Raw genomic sequence first — 15,420 nt, 5'->3', positions numbered from 1 at the left:
TATTGGAATGGACTGAAGGGTAAAAAAAAGGGCATGATTTATAGAATGTTTCACATTGGACGACTGTCATTAGAACGTCCACCGTGTCATCCATCACTGTCAGCTTCAGAATACTCACTCATTCACTCCTTTCACCGCACATGCCAGCAGTCTAGTACATTACATTCGCATATTGTAGTTTACAGACTAGGGTTCACTCTGTAGTCCGTTTCCTGGCAAAGAGTGACACTTTGGGATCACTTACCCGAGTCCCCCAGCACCAACACCTTCACCCTATCCAGAGAAGCCATAGTCCCTGACAGGCCACCGCTGCACTCCGCGTCCAATCAGCTCTCGGCGAGTAACCACGCGGTCACATTGAAAGTAACCAATCACAGCCCCGCGCAGGATAAGAGCCTACTTTCGGACCAAACCAATGGCGCCGCAGACTCATTTCCTCACGCATTAACGCCAAGGAAACGGCGCTTGCAAAATATGATTAAAGACTGTCCTTTATTATTAAAGACAATTAAAATGAATACATTCCGTATATTCATGCATGAAATTCAATACCAGTGTTTATTTATCCGAATTCAAATTATAAAACCATGAGGTTACTATAACATTGACAAAACTGCATTTCACTATTTTAAGTGCGTATATGACTATCCGCTACTCCGACAGAAGACCTTTCCGAGGTGGCCGAACAGTGGCTGTGTACGATTTCCCAGCTTTAGTACGGCCCGCCTGTCGTGGAACTCTAGCTCTCTATCAGAGACTTGGAGATAGGACTATGTGACGTCACAGACGCGCGACTCGCATCCACAGTGTCACTGTGCTATTCCATGCTTACAGTGCGTGCCAGGAGACCCCAAAGCAGCATGGCGCGCGCGACGTCATAGCAGGGACGCTCGCGGATGCCGGGTGGTTGGCTCGGTTCTGGTCACTGGCAGGTGGGTGCACAGGTGACCGGGGCGATGCTTCTCCTGCAGTTATCAGATGACACGGTCTTGTGTTTTGTAAATGTTCCCGAGCCCCCATGAGCGGAGTTGTAGATGTGCACCTATAATATATATATACACGTTATGAAAAGTACGTTTTAGCGGGGTGGGGATGCAGTCCAATCTTTTTGGCAGGCTGATGTGCCCACTGAAGTGAGCATGGGGCTTGTTGGATGTCATCCACGTCAAGTGGAGTTGACATGTATGATCCTGAATTTGCAGTCTTTCCAAGAAGGGGGGAGTAAACTGTTAGACAAGAGCCCTATAGTGTCATTGTAGGCGAACAGCCTTGGAGGCATACTGAGGTTTCTTTGGGTGATGACCTTGATTTGTATTGTATTTGTGTTTTTGGGGGATGAAAATGACCGGGTCTGATTGGGGCGTACAGTTGGCTCGGGCACCAATGAAAGTGTCCCACAGTCGCATATGGCATTTCCGTCCTTTTGTGACACAATTAGTAGTACCCAAGGGAGAATTCGTTTGTAAAATGCATTGCAAATTGTGTATTTTAAATAACATTTGCTCAGTAAGAGTTATGCTAAGCCACTGCCAGACTTAAGAGGACCTGTGCTTGTGTCGTTCTCTCCTTCCTGATACGATTAATTGAAGTGCAGGCGAAGTGTTCTTCCCATGATCATGTCCAGGTGAAGCTCGTCGATTAAATACTTGCTTTTAACAGGGGATCTCACTTGCACTTAAGCTGTGCAAGCCTTTCAGTGGGCAATACATTGAGCAGCGTATCAATACATTGGATAATAACTTTTATTAGTGCTTAGAAGCTGGAGGAATAAACGAGCAGTTAATATCAAAACGTGATTAGCTGTTTCATTGTTATCCGCTAGACTGTGAAAGCTGGTTTTCGACCACTGTTTTGTTGGCATCTTACTCACCAGACCACATTTATTCCCTTTGTTACTGCCACTAGCTAATGCAAGTCTATTTAAAGCCTGCTTTCGTGGCAAAGTTGATACAAATGGGTATTGCCATAATTTACTCGGTCGTTTTTCAGTCCTCCTTTTGTCTGGCAGGGGATCAGAGATCAGAATATTGACTGCCAATCAATGAGCGTTATGTTGTGGCCTTAAAGGACGACAGGACGCTGTGCAAGGGTGTAACTGTCTTTATTGTAAGACAAGGGGAGAACATTTGGTTGTCCTAAAGCAGGATAAACAATTACTCACAGCTCAGTTCTGTTCTCTGTTCAGGAACTCCCAGTTGACTCACTGGGAAGTGGGTGTGTTCAACGATAGCACGCTGCAAGCTTCTAGGGCCCCCAGGTAACCTCCTGTGGCTGTGGACTTATGCCCTAGAAGCTGGAGTATGAGGCTACTCGGGATCTCATGTCAATGGCTCCTTATAATGTTTAGTGGCTCCTCATAAGGAGCAGCGCTCGCCGGCACGACTTGCCTGGCTCACTGCCAGCCTCCGACTGGCACGGAGCGCGGGCTCGCGAGATCCCGTTGGGCCGAGATCTTGCGAGACCGCGCCCCCCGCAGTCACGTGACGTCCCCACACATACTTAGGATGTGCCCCATATTTGGATCAGTTAGTGGCTTTTTTTCCATTTAGTTTATACAAACTTTTTTGAACAAATTATTAAAACTTCATACTTTACTACCTACAAAATCATTAACTTCTAAAACTTCTCACAGTTCCTTGGTTGCCCCTACATATCTCCAAAGTTTACTCCAGATCAAGCAGCAAGTCATTCGTTATGATTTTGCTAGGTTCATATAATTCTCTTGTTACATCCCGATGACTGCTCCTGCGTTTCTTGGTCTTTTTTGGCCATCATATTTTCCAACTGTTGTAGAAACAAGGCAAGTGCCAGTGACAATTTTTTGTGGGAACTGCAATGCAAGCATACCCACCAGTCTTCTGCACTGTATGTTGGAACCGGGTTACTTTAGTGGCTTTACGCCCACATCCCCGCAGCTACATTTATCAGCTCGTAGTGTATTAGTTTGTCTCTAACCTAAATTCGTTGTTTTGTTGTACCAAATCACCACAAACATTCTTGATAGACTTGCTTACTCACAGATCAATGAGTAAAAATGTATTGCGCAGCACTGTGAACGGAATTGTTCATTTTAGCTTTCTGTCTTGAAGGTGTTCCAAGAACTTGGAATTAGTGGGATTTTTCTTCTTGAATAAGGGGTAAATGTGTACTTGAACGTTTACAGTCATGCTTTGCATGATAGGGGTTTTTCCACCGCTAAGTGTAACATACTTTTTTGTTTGCAAGATGTTTCCAGAACTAACTAAAACATGTGATTCTTAGTTTTCGTGTTCAAATATCCTTATAGGTTCTATCAAGTCCTATAATAATAATAATAATAATACACATCCAGATGTAAACATACTTTAAGTAAAACTGTTGTTAATATAGTGATTTGTGCATGTCATCCTTATGTGGTTGTGAATAGATCGGGGCATTTATAATCAGAAAAAAAGTACAATTAGTAAGTTCTGTTGGGATAACATGGTTAAGCCAACAGTTAATTTAGTAACATTTATTGGGATTACATGGGTAAGCTAAGGTTAAATTAGCAAACGTTTGAGCGCTAGCATGTCGGGGTATATCTCATAGAATTCTGCTCGTTTGGCTTTTGGGACCTGACCCCTTGCATGACTTCATTTTTATGGAGGATTCATTTAATTTCAGTTATTTGAATTTGGTCGTCAAGAAAAGGGGATGCTTATTTGGTGATTGATAGAAGAATTGAGTTTTGACTGAAGCTTTCCATTTTATTTTTTGTCTGGATGTGTATCATTGAATACATTTTTATAAAAGTGTTCTAACTCATTGGCGATCTCTCCTGATATTTTAATTATTGTGATTTGAACTTTGTTGGCCTAAATTTTGAGGCATGCAGCAAGAGACTTTCCCGCTTTATTTACCCCCTGTTTTAATTTTGTCTTGCCACCTGATTTGAATACCCGCTCGTTTGGTTTAATGAGTTTTTTTAGATTCATATCTTAGTACGTGAAGTTTTTTTGATAAGTGTTTTTTCTCAGTTTACAAATAAAAGCGCAGCAACAAAGTTTTTTCAAGGAGCTAGAGTTACGCTTTACTTTATATGATTGATAGAACAATGGAGATGGTTTTTTATCTGGCACAAACTTTAAATGCATCACAATTATTAGTGAGGGAGGCATCTGCCGGATTATTAGGTCGAAAAAAATGTGTTGTGGCATGGACCCACATGCTGACATTTTCTTTGGATAGGGCAATCTCTTTATTCATGCGCTAATGGTGATGCCTCTTATTTTTCACCTCATGCATTAGTGTGAAAACTGCGTCATCGGAGATACACCTACATTCAATTGTGGGTGAATTTACATGTTTAACTTGGTTCCTGGAGATGTAAATAGAATAGATTATGTGCATAGAGCCATGTGCAGGAGAGAAGAAAGTAAACTCTGTGTATGTAGGATTGGGCATTCACTACGAAATGTATAGCTCAGTGATCTTAAAAAGGCTCAAAGCAGCACTGGCCCTGGTAGTCTGAATGTTCAAGCAAGATGACCAGCCTAGATAGGATCGATTATGTTTTAGTCTCCCAGAGAATGGTCAGCTCATAAGTAATGCTTATGGATATAAGTTCTTGCTTAATGGTGGCATCATCTTTGGTGAGGTCTGAAGTGGATAAAAAGTGTTTTTGGGATCCTTTTGTGTCTGCCTTGGCCACTCTCACCTCTTAGCGTGAGTAAATGGAAGAGATTTGGTGTTTATAGATGTGGCGAGAAGTGTATTAGTTCTAATCTTTTTGCCCAATGACAGGGAAGCCTGGTGAAAGCCAATCCTATTGGCCTTCAGTCTAGTGATGTCATGTGTGTCGATTAGGGTCTCTTGATGTAAACTGTGTGCATTTTGTCTCTTAATTCGTTTTTTCTCCCTTTTTATTGGGGGAAGGCCGTTTCCAATTAATGAAAGAATCGCAATATTCGACCCAGAGTTTACTGTCCATACTTCTTAGCGTGCAGGTGAAATCGGGCTGAGATTATTTTATGGCTAATGTTGCTCCCCATATGAGATGTGCCTGGGAGGGAAGGAGAACGGGGAGAGGATGCATCAGAAATGTATGACCATAGACCGGAAAGTTGCGCCCCTTCCAATTGGGAGAAGTGACTGAATCCCACGATTCGTTAAACGTTTCTTTGCCTTTTTGAGAGCACATCCTTGCACATTGACATTGCTGCTCGTTTTTTACTGAACACCCCTGTTTATCAACCCAGAGTGCCTCATCTCTTAAACATCTGCATTCTCTCTTACAGGGTTAGGTCTTAAGTGTTTTTAATTAGTTGTGTGCATTTTTTTTAAATTAAAGTTCCTATTTTTATAGATCCTTGATCGTGGATTCTTTTTTTTGGTAACTCCTTACTATTGCAGTTTTGTGTTGCAAACCAGTCCACATCCCTTCTGAAGATATAGCCTGCACTCAGCATGTGCTACCAAGTGTCAAATGAGGTACTTGTCAGGCTTTCCGTGTTGCACCTCGGATTGGGAATCGCTGCTGGTTTAGTTCTAGTGTGGGGTCTTAGTAGGTTTACCCACTACTCATTGCTGTACTCCTACAAAGCAGTGGTGATTTTATTACAACCTGCTCCTCCACATGTCATTGTCACACACTCTTTATCAAGCTATGAAAGCGTATTCTCGCACTGATCCATCTAGCCCCACATACAATCTCCGGGTTCGAAATTGCTTGGAGCTATTGAGCTCCAGGATAGGACCTACCAGAGTCTGGGTAGCTCGACACAAACAGCTGCAGAGAGATACTTTGGCTCCCTAAGCCAAATGGGGCAACATAAATATACCAAGCCGAAATTAACCATGTGTGTCTGGGAATATTCATAAAAGGGTACATTACACCTCTTGAAGTCATGTAAAGAATGAAAGATTATGTAAACTGGACACAACGTTACAGTCGCGTTTCATGTGAAAGGAAGATTTGTTGCCTCATTCTGCAGCAGAAGCAGAGAGAAAGAAAGTGGGGCGGTCACATTACAGAAAGAGGTGCCAACAGAGAGGGAGAGAAAAATGAGGCACTAAAGGAAGGCGCAGTAACGGATGTGGTGGCAGAGGCATGTTGTAGCAGCAAAGCTGTGTAAAGACTAAACGAGAGGCAGAAACAAGATTGACAAACTGACAAAACAGAAATGTAAAATAAACAAAAGGGAAAGCAATTGAAACACAATGTCATAAATGAAGACCTGTATAGCAATACGGCCAAAGATTCAACAGAAACATTGAGCAATAGCACACAAGACTGTGCAACACAGCAACCAGTAGATTGGTTCAAGACGTGCATGCCACAGATTGGAAAAAAGCAAGTTCTGCCACCTTTCAGGCACTCCATTCGTGATACTGGAATTCAATAGCTCCTGAGTGACAATGAGTATCTCCTGGTTAGAGGAAAATCCTTGATGCCGAGGAGCTACTTCCAACTACTTCTCCATAAATGGTAATTTCGACCCTTGCAATCTTATTCACATACTTGCCTGTGCTTGCAAAGAAAGACAAACCTATTGGCTTTGCCAGGGCTTGTTTTCTTCTAAATGGGAAATGTAGGGAGTACGAAAATATGGGACAGTATATTCAACGTCCTAAACGTGCACGAAAATACAAGCTGCGAAACTCGCTATGAAAAGTTACACTACAAAGGAGCGAGCGGCCCCATTTAGCACAAGGTTTCCTGCAAACAACGCACCAGTAGCCATGCTTTACGTAAGCCATAACGCACCTCTTATTGATAATTATAACCATGTACCCTCGACCAGATCCAGCAGCATCTAACATCAATTAGAGAACTATTCAAGTATTTATATTGTTGAATAAATGATTGCCATTGTTTTACATTCGCCGCACGCATTACATGCAGGCCAAGATGTAGTTAACCTTTCTTTGAAGCGTAACAAACTCATCACCCCACAGCAGAGAACAGTAACCAGACCCTCGCAGAAAGGCACACACACATATTCTAAGTTACAACAGTCACACAGCCAAAGACTGAATGGTTCCATGTGTTTAAAATCACGGCAAAAATGGCTGTGGTTTTGCTGCCGCAATACATGTAAAGGATGCGGGGGACACCCCTTAAATGGTATAATGGGATTCACCTTTACCGGGACAAACCACAGCATTTTTGCCGCAATTCTTTGTAAAGGCGCCATTTCTGCCGCAATTTTATTATTGCATTCCGATTGAATGCCGTGCAGATATTGGTTAAAGCAAGGGGGGGGGGAAGTGAATATTTTCCCAGGGTTTAGTTTGCTGGAGTGAAGTCACAGAGTTGCAGAAAAGACACCAGACCCCAGAGCTTAAGGACAAGGCACTGTATCCTGATTGGTCAAAGCACATCTGGTCTGCCGTGTTCCCACAGCCATGTTCCAGAGAGTCACAAGTTGGCTGGAGTCGAGCAGCAAGACATGAAGAATCATGGTACACTGCCCCCTGTCAGTAAATTGCAAGTACAGATTGGTTCCCGTTGAGGAAGAAACCATGTAAAACACCATTGCACATACAGTAGAACTAATCAGTACAGCAGCTCATACCTAATTCTCATCACATTAATGTAGTAATAACTAAAGACCATTTTATGAACATGTACATTGCACGAACACTTTCACATAAATATATCTACACATGCACATTTGCGCCACTGTGAGAGGATATAGTTTAAAAGGCTAAGCCCCAGCAAATAAGGTCAGAACCAGGAGAGGTGAAATCGTGATAACAGGAAGGACATGCAAGTATTCTTGCCAACCATGGAGTTGCAAAATGAACTGATAAGCAGCTCACAATGGTGAGAACAGTACGATGATGGTAAATAGGAAGGAATTTAAAAGTAATATTGTCCGTTACACTGTCACATCTCACATAGTGATTGGTCAAGACTTCTGTAATCATTCACAACACATCTACTCCTCCTGGAGCAACCAATAGTAAACTAATTTTGTCTGATACATGTTTTAAAAGGAACTGTCCATTAGACACGTGTGAGAATAGAAATTATCTCGCTGCACATGAGCTAACTAGCCTGTACACCACTTTTACCACTGGTTTCGAATAGGCCAAGGAAGTTAGAAAATGTATAGAATCACTTATATTCTAGATCACACCAGCCAATGAACGAAGAAGTTTGCAACGTTTTGTTGTCTTTGCCGTTAAGTATATGCTATAAACCAGCCAGCCATTTTCACGAATCGGTTTTGAATGTCTGTTGGATGTTTCCCTGTCATGGCAGTTATAGTACTTTTTTATTTTTCCCGTCTATTGCATTTTTGGCTCTTTGGATTAATTTGTATTGGCACAAAAGGTACTCTCCTTACAGAAGCATTTCAATTCCCAACACTGCGCAATTTGAGCTGTGGGCATAGCTGCTGTGTTTCACTCACGTGATGGTTGCTGTTCGCTGGTTCATCTAGATCGCCCCACCCCCTCTTTACCATTGCCACAATGCCCTCTCTAGGTGGCTACTTTTGGCAACCGTTCTTCAGTGCTCTACTACTGTCCTTGGGGAATCCTGCGCTGGGGATAAGTTGCAAAGCCCAGAATCCTAACTTTATCTTTGATGCATTCCTCTTCACCTGACTGAGTATAATAAAGCAACAAGATATCAAATTATCAATATATATAGGGTATTTAGTCATAAAAAAATTATTATTTTTAACATGTTACGTACAGAATTGTAGTGCCTTGTCTTGCCATAGAACGCAGAGCCCTGAATAGGTTGTTTTTCCAAGATCACTGTGCTGCAGTGCAGCCCTTCTCAACGCTGTCTATTGTTTTCCTTACGTCAAGCACAAGAGTCCACCTCCTAGTTTTGGAGCAACATCACAAGGCTGTGCCATAACTAGTTTGCCCCCGAAATGCCCATTGCTTTACTCCCCATGGAATATAATAGTTCAGAATATGCTGTTGGTCCAAGATCATCATTGTCGTCATATCGCCACAATTTTCTATTGCGCTTGTAAGTTATGTAAGATGTCATATTAAGAGTGTGAAACAGAACTACTGTAAGTGGCTCGGAGAATACAGAGCCAATGTGAATCTTGAGAAATTGGAAGAAATAGCTTTGTTAGCTACCCAAAAGGATACTACACGCTTTTGGGCAGTCCTGCGAGATTCTTCTCCTCGCAGGTTACCCTCTATTGCTTAAAGCCTAACTGGAATTGGAAACCCAGCGCTTGTAACTAGAAATCCGTGTGCTACAGGGTTGGCGAACATGTGCTGCGAGTGATTATGTCTAAGTGTAGAGCCTCTGCTTACAGTTCCACAGAGCAAAACAATTCAATTACAATGAAACAATCACACTGCGCCTATTCGCCCTCATTGTAGTATTTAATTTAAGAGATATTAAAGGTAATCGTGAAAATAAAAAGCAACTTGTGAACCGGCTGACGCGTGTTTCGAGAGCTGCTCTTTCTCAAGGCTTATGACATCCCTGTTTAACGCAGTGACGGGTTGAGATTGCGTTGTAGATGCATTCTGCTTATTAGATAATTTTACTAAAATGGGCACCTTGGGGAACATGTTGAACCTATGTTTAAAATGGCAAGAAGGTTGCTGTAGTCTTTCCCCGAATGGCGTAGTATATGTGATTGTCCCGCTTGAAAGCTAAAATGCTGCAACTCAGTAAAGAACAGAACTGTGTTAATTTACTATCCGGAAATCATAGTGCTGATTTCTGTCGTTTATATATCTCATCGGGACAACAAACCATCTTTATATAAAAGCATATCCCAAAAGCGCAATTGTTAAACGATACCTAAGATAAAGTTTAACATAAGTGCGGCATTGATGTCCCAAGGCGCCCAATTAGGTATAGTATGCTGTGACCGTAAATGTAGGCTGGCTAGGTGGCACAAATTAAATGGAGACCACAGAAAGTTTATTATTATGGTGTGAAAGCTTGTGTGGTTTGCACGTCAGTTATTTGAAAGCGTATAACACCAATGTTAACATCGATGAATTACCACTCATTTGGGTTAGGTTCCAACATGGTGGTGATTCAAATTTGATATTCTATATGGTATTATTTTATTGGAAATTGGTGGAAATGTTCAATGTTTTAGCTTGACGCATGATTTTATTATCGTATTGCAGTTTTTTTAGAGATTTTACTTATTCAAGTGATCAGTATTGAAAGAGTATCCTACTGTGCGAACTATTGTGATTTGTTTTATGTACCAAATTTATTATGAGAATGTATTGTAAGTTCTGGACTATGATTATGTGCACATGTTTGTATATACAAAGCCAGTGCGGCTGTTGGTATATTAAATACATAAATAAATATTTCCCTTCGGCTTCATACCAGATTCCCTCTGCTTACGAGTGCCATAATAGTCGGAGGAAGGTAGAGTTTAAAATGTGTGACTGACGTGTCCATGGAGATTTCTAAAGCCAGTGATTAACTCACTGAGTTATTGTGCTACATGGTTGGATGAGGATTAGGCTTTCATCCTCTTCACAATTTTAGCCAGGTCAGGGTCTGGAGAATGACTTGAATGTGAACGCGTGCTTTGGTATGTGGACTCTCTAGTGAGGGTGTCCGCATTTAGCTGTCTAAGAATATTGCCTGATTATCTGTCCACTCGTGTGCAGATGTAATGGCTGTTGTGATCTGGATTAGGTTCATTTTAGTTTAGTTCTCTGGATTCGTGTAGTAACTCTAAATTGAAGTTGGCACAGCTGAAGTGCATAATAACTGGAATATGTAAAATGTTATAGCTGGATGTGGAACTTTTAGGATAAGAGTTTTATTTAGCCTAGATGGTTTCCATGTAATATGATTATCAAACAAAAGAGGTTTGTGGTTTACCTTATACGAAGCTTGAGTCTGTAAGTCAAAACGGGTAAGACAATTCTATCATGACCTACCTCCAAAGCAGGTTGCAGAACAAGCACATAAAGCATTATTTGTCTGCCAGTAAGAAATGTTGGTTGGTACATTAAAGACCCTCCTAACTCCAGGATGCAACATTTCAAAGGTCATGCTGCTAGCAGGGTTCTGAAGTACCCAACAACCATGTGCAAATGGAGGTCGGGTCCTTCAAAACTGAACACACAATAACCTTTCCTGGCCGGGTGGGATTCCACGTGTAATCTTTAACCACTGAATAAACCAATGGTGCCTGACTAGTTTTTGGACAGATATTCCCCAACACAGGAACAGCTTCCCAGAGCCTTATATAATGTTGGGAAGGGGGTGACCCTGTCCCCCTCCCACCCCACCCAGCGCTTTAAAGTAAGGCGAGAGGCATTCAAAGTACTATGATGGGCCAGTGGGGACGGTGGTAGGACCCCATCCCAATATTATCAACCCACAAGGCGTGAGCAAGACTGCCATTTTTGTATAGATGTACGTGCATTCTGTGTAGATGTTAGTAACCATAGTTTGGAGACCAGGCCTGCGCGGCGAATGCAGTATTTCATGCACTATGCCCTAATTGCGAGACAAGGGAAATCTCCAGCCATTCCCGAGCTCCTGTGATGACAACCCAACCACCATAAAACACATTCTTTGTTCTAAGCAGTGTTGCAAAGATGTTTTTCTAACCGCAAGGAATGTGCCCTACAAGGCCGTAATTATAGACCAGCGCTTGGTGTGCAGGTTATCTCGCACTGGCCAAAGCATGACCCGGCCCATCCCCTGGCGACCATGAGTTATAGACCATATAACTGACTAAACCTCAAGATCCCTGAATTCCATGGCAGTAGGTGCCCTTTGACCACCAACCCTAAAGCCAACAAGTCCTGAAATGTTCAAAGAGGATGTACAGTGTACAGAGCGACAATCGTATGATTTGTATTGCGAGGTGCTGGGAGGGATAAATTATAGTTCAAAATGAGGGTGGAGACCTTGGAGCTGGTTGGCGCGGAAGGGAGCGAGTGAAACTTGTGTGTGGGGGTTGGAGGGCCCCAGAACCTCCTCTGTGCCAGTCTTAAAGCCTGCCAGGTGCTAAGTATAATGATAAAGTAGCATTGTGTTAGGAGGGTAGTTAATTTGTTCTTTGACCTTCATCATTGAGGAGATCATCATCTCTGCAGCACCCACGTGATGGAATACGGATGGATGGATGGACTGGGCAGGGACCAATGATCTGGCATCCCTTAAGGGGCAGATGGACAGTGGAGTAACTTTGCTGAAAATGTTGGGGGTTGGGGGGGACATGACATCCGAAGAAAAGGTGGCCCAGCCAAATAAATGGGGACAAAATGGTGTGCCATGAAAGTTGGGGGGGAGGGGACAAATGCCCCTGTCCCCCATAAAATTACGCCCATGCAGGCGGATCCTGTATAGGCCCACACCAACCAGCTGCGTGGGTTTTTACTGTTTGTATTGCGTCACTATGACAATGTGTCTCCTCTTAAGCCTCTGCTTGTACCCTTTTTTTGGCAGAACGTTCTTAGCAGCAGAGTTCTTTGCTATTGCTCTCCTCTTTCTTACCTAGTGGGTTGTATTCTCTCTGGTGTGAGCATTCAGGGACTTGCCTTCAATTAGTATACAGTAATAGTGGCAGAAACATGAAGGCAATAGGACAGAAAGAGGGGGACATCTCTTATGGTTAACTATTTCAAATACAGCAAGACAGGCATTCACACTCGGGGAAAGACCGATGAACCATCGGTCTGCCTTCTGTGCACGATTCTATAATCACTGCCTGCACCCATGGCATACAATAGAAAAGGGACTAGGTCCCTTTCCAGATGACGGTGGCCATTTTTTAACATGTTTTTTCATGGCCTCCATCATCTGAAAAGGGACCTAGTTTTTTTACCTTCTATTATTTTTTCTGCTGGGAGATGGGCATGTGCACTCTCCGATGGAGAAAAACAAAAGAAAACCCTTTGCATCCCATGGTGCGAATGGCTTTCTCCCCCTTGGCATGGGGCTGACATGGCCGGTAACAGCCCACCACCCTCACTTCGCTTGTGCCTACCTTGACAAGAGCTGGTGGGCCATTACCGGCTATGTCAGCCCCCCGCCGCAGGGATGATTGCCACAGCATTCAATAGTTACATGGAGTTTAAACCGTAATGTAGGGACAGGAGGGCAAATAAGGAAGAATACTAGCTGATAATTCTGATGCACCTTCAAGAGAGGGAAGTTTTAAAGCTCAGCAGAGTGGGGATGGACTTTAGGTGATGGAGGGAGGGTGGTGGCGGAGTCCCAGTGGTGGTGCTGAAAGTAAGCGAAGCGTGAGGTTGCACAGGAGGGATGTAGTAGAGAGGTTGAGATCACAAAATCTGAGGGACCAAGTAGCGAGAGAGTGAATTACTAGGGTGGGAGCGGTGCAAACCAGGTATACATTTTAAGAAATGTTTTTGTATATTAAAGGCTGTCTTAGTAACCTGTTATATGCAGCTACTGGTGGCAAAATTATTGTATTCTCCAATTCGTTTCTCATATCTAAAGGTATTCCTAGTCAAATTTATGTATTTTTTTATATACCTTTATTTTTTTAAAGAAACCCTTTTTTTAAACCCCAGTGAAGTTTACACAACAATGTTCAACATCCTAACCAAATATTCTCCTACATCATATTCCTATATACAATGTCTAGACATTTCTAGACTTGACCTGTTTCTGTTCCTCTTTGGTAGTTATCAAACTTTCCTCGGGAGCTCTAGTTCTAGTGTTCTATGTTCGACTAGCTCAACCGTTAAATGTTTTGAACACTCTCCTACCTTGCATGTTTTTACTTCCAATACCAATAGGTTGGCGCAGTATGTATGACCAGAAATGGCAATTTTTCTGATTTTTGCATTGGACAGTCACAATACAGGTACATAAACTGCAGACAACCAGCCACAAATCTTGATTAAAACGTTTTGGAATTACCAAGGGTTAATCTATGATTGCAACTTGTTTCTAACAATCACCTTTTAATAGTTTCAAATGGTAAAGTATTTTTGGATGATTGAAAAATGGACCTTGAGAAGGCGGTCTTGTAATGTCTACAAGAAAGATCAAGGTTGGAGGTTTGCTCATTTGATGTGGGGAGAGGTTTTCCCTATTATTCAAAGGGGTAGGTGAAGATGAATGGCAATAGGCCATATGAGGCACGGGAGGATTATCTTCACATGTATATGGAGAATAACATGTCTCATCTAATGAAGCCATACCATCGCCCTAGAGGTTGTCTCCTCGTCTGTGATCCTCCCTAGTATAGCCGCCCCCAGTGTCTGGATCGGGTAGCGGTTGCTGTCCCCTGGCCACATGGTAAGAGGTCACTGCTGGGAGATCAGTGATGACTCCATTGGAGCCATCACAGTATCAATTAAATGGATGTAGGCAGCCTCTACAGATAAGGGGTGTATTGGACACATTTTCTCTTTAAAAATTGGCAAATACTAAAAAAAAAAACAAAAAAATAACCAATTGGGAATAATACCCCCAACAGAAAAATAAAAGGACGTGCAGAATATTGCACCCCTTTCACCCTCACATCTCCATGAATGTTTGGACCAGTAGTGCACGTAGTACCACATGAAGATACTATTACAACTGCCCGATTGGAAGAAGTAAATGTGGATCTTTTAATGTGCCTGATGGACTAGGTGCAAAGAAATACATATTTTTAAAATTACCGTTTTTCAGTTGAAACATATTTTTACTCGCTTATAAAATGCACCCTTTGGGAATTGCACTCACAACTTTAAAAAATAGGGAGTAAAATACTCCTGCTTCCAAATCTTACCTGGAGCACTAGGTGTATGCATTAAGTCTAAATAAAGAGCCTGAACATTATGAATTTCTTTGCCTGAACAGATGACATCAGATTAATCAAATATCTCTCCATTATCCTCTCTGCACACAATTTCTATTTCAAGACGCTGACTCAAGGCCAAATCTGCAGCAGATTACTACTCCTATCATGCTCTTTATGATTGGGTATATTTCTCTGATCTTCTACATACACAGTCCGCCCACCATAGGCGTCTTTTTAAAATTCTTTGTCTGTCTCCTCCCACCCCTGACTATTCACTTCGTTCTTCATAACGGTACGTTTTGACCGCATCCAAAAGTTTGCATGGACGAAAAGTCCTAAAAAAGCTACCAGCAAAGGTTTGAACACCAAAAGTTCGAATCTTTGGTGGTAGCATTATGGGTAAGTATAAAAAGAATTATAAAAAAAAATAAGACGGCTCACTATGCTGTGTGGTACAGTGAGCGTGGTGTTGCGGGGGGGACACCCTCGCATCACAACCGAGAACATTTTTTTTTAAAAACGGGGGCTTCAGGGGTGTCCCCAGTAACACCCAGCTCACTATACTTTACAGTATAGTGATCAGGGGTTGCGGGGGAAACCCCCTGCAGCCCCCGTTAAAAAAAAAAAATAGGAAAAAAAGGACCCTGCGGCGCCGGTTCCCGCTCGCGGAAGTGAAAGGGAACTAGCGCCGCAGGGACTCAGCGTGAAGAAAAAG

General features: G+C 42.4%; 2 protein-coding genes across 4 annotated transcripts in view; one reads left to right on the top strand and one right to left on the bottom strand.

Moving 5' to 3' along the window:
* RABL3 (RAB, member of RAS oncogene family like 3) overlaps positions 1 to 360 on the bottom strand; it is a 171,632-nt gene extending 171,272 nt beyond the window's left edge. Inside the window, exon 1 of one of the 3 annotated variants that reach the window (XM_069635837.1) lies at positions 245 to 360. In XM_069635837.1, the coding sequence (XP_069491938.1) occupies positions 245 to 290 (46 nt within the window). In that variant the 5' untranslated portion in view covers positions 291 to 360. The other 2 variants (XM_069635840.1, XM_069635838.1) reach the window with 2 other exon arrangements.
* Positions 361 to 794: 434 nt separating this feature from the next.
* GTF2E1 (general transcription factor IIE subunit 1) overlaps positions 795 to 15,420 on the top strand; it is a 415,467-nt gene continuing 400,841 nt past the window's right edge. Inside the window, exon 1 of the mRNA XM_069635836.1 lies at positions 795 to 932. The gene's annotated coding sequence lies outside the window, so the exon portion shown is untranslated. The remainder of the gene's footprint in view (positions 933 to 15,420) is intronic.

The sequence above is a fragment of the Ambystoma mexicanum genome, chromosome 7p (assembly GCF_040938575.1).
Source record: "Ambystoma mexicanum isolate Mex_15411 chromosome 7p, UKY_AmexF1_1, whole genome shotgun sequence".
In the NCBI taxonomy this organism is placed as follows: domain Eukaryota; kingdom Metazoa; phylum Chordata; class Amphibia; order Caudata; family Ambystomatidae; genus Ambystoma; species Ambystoma mexicanum.
Note: the sequence above shows the minus strand (reverse complement) of the source record. Positions and strands in the feature narration are given on the sequence as shown.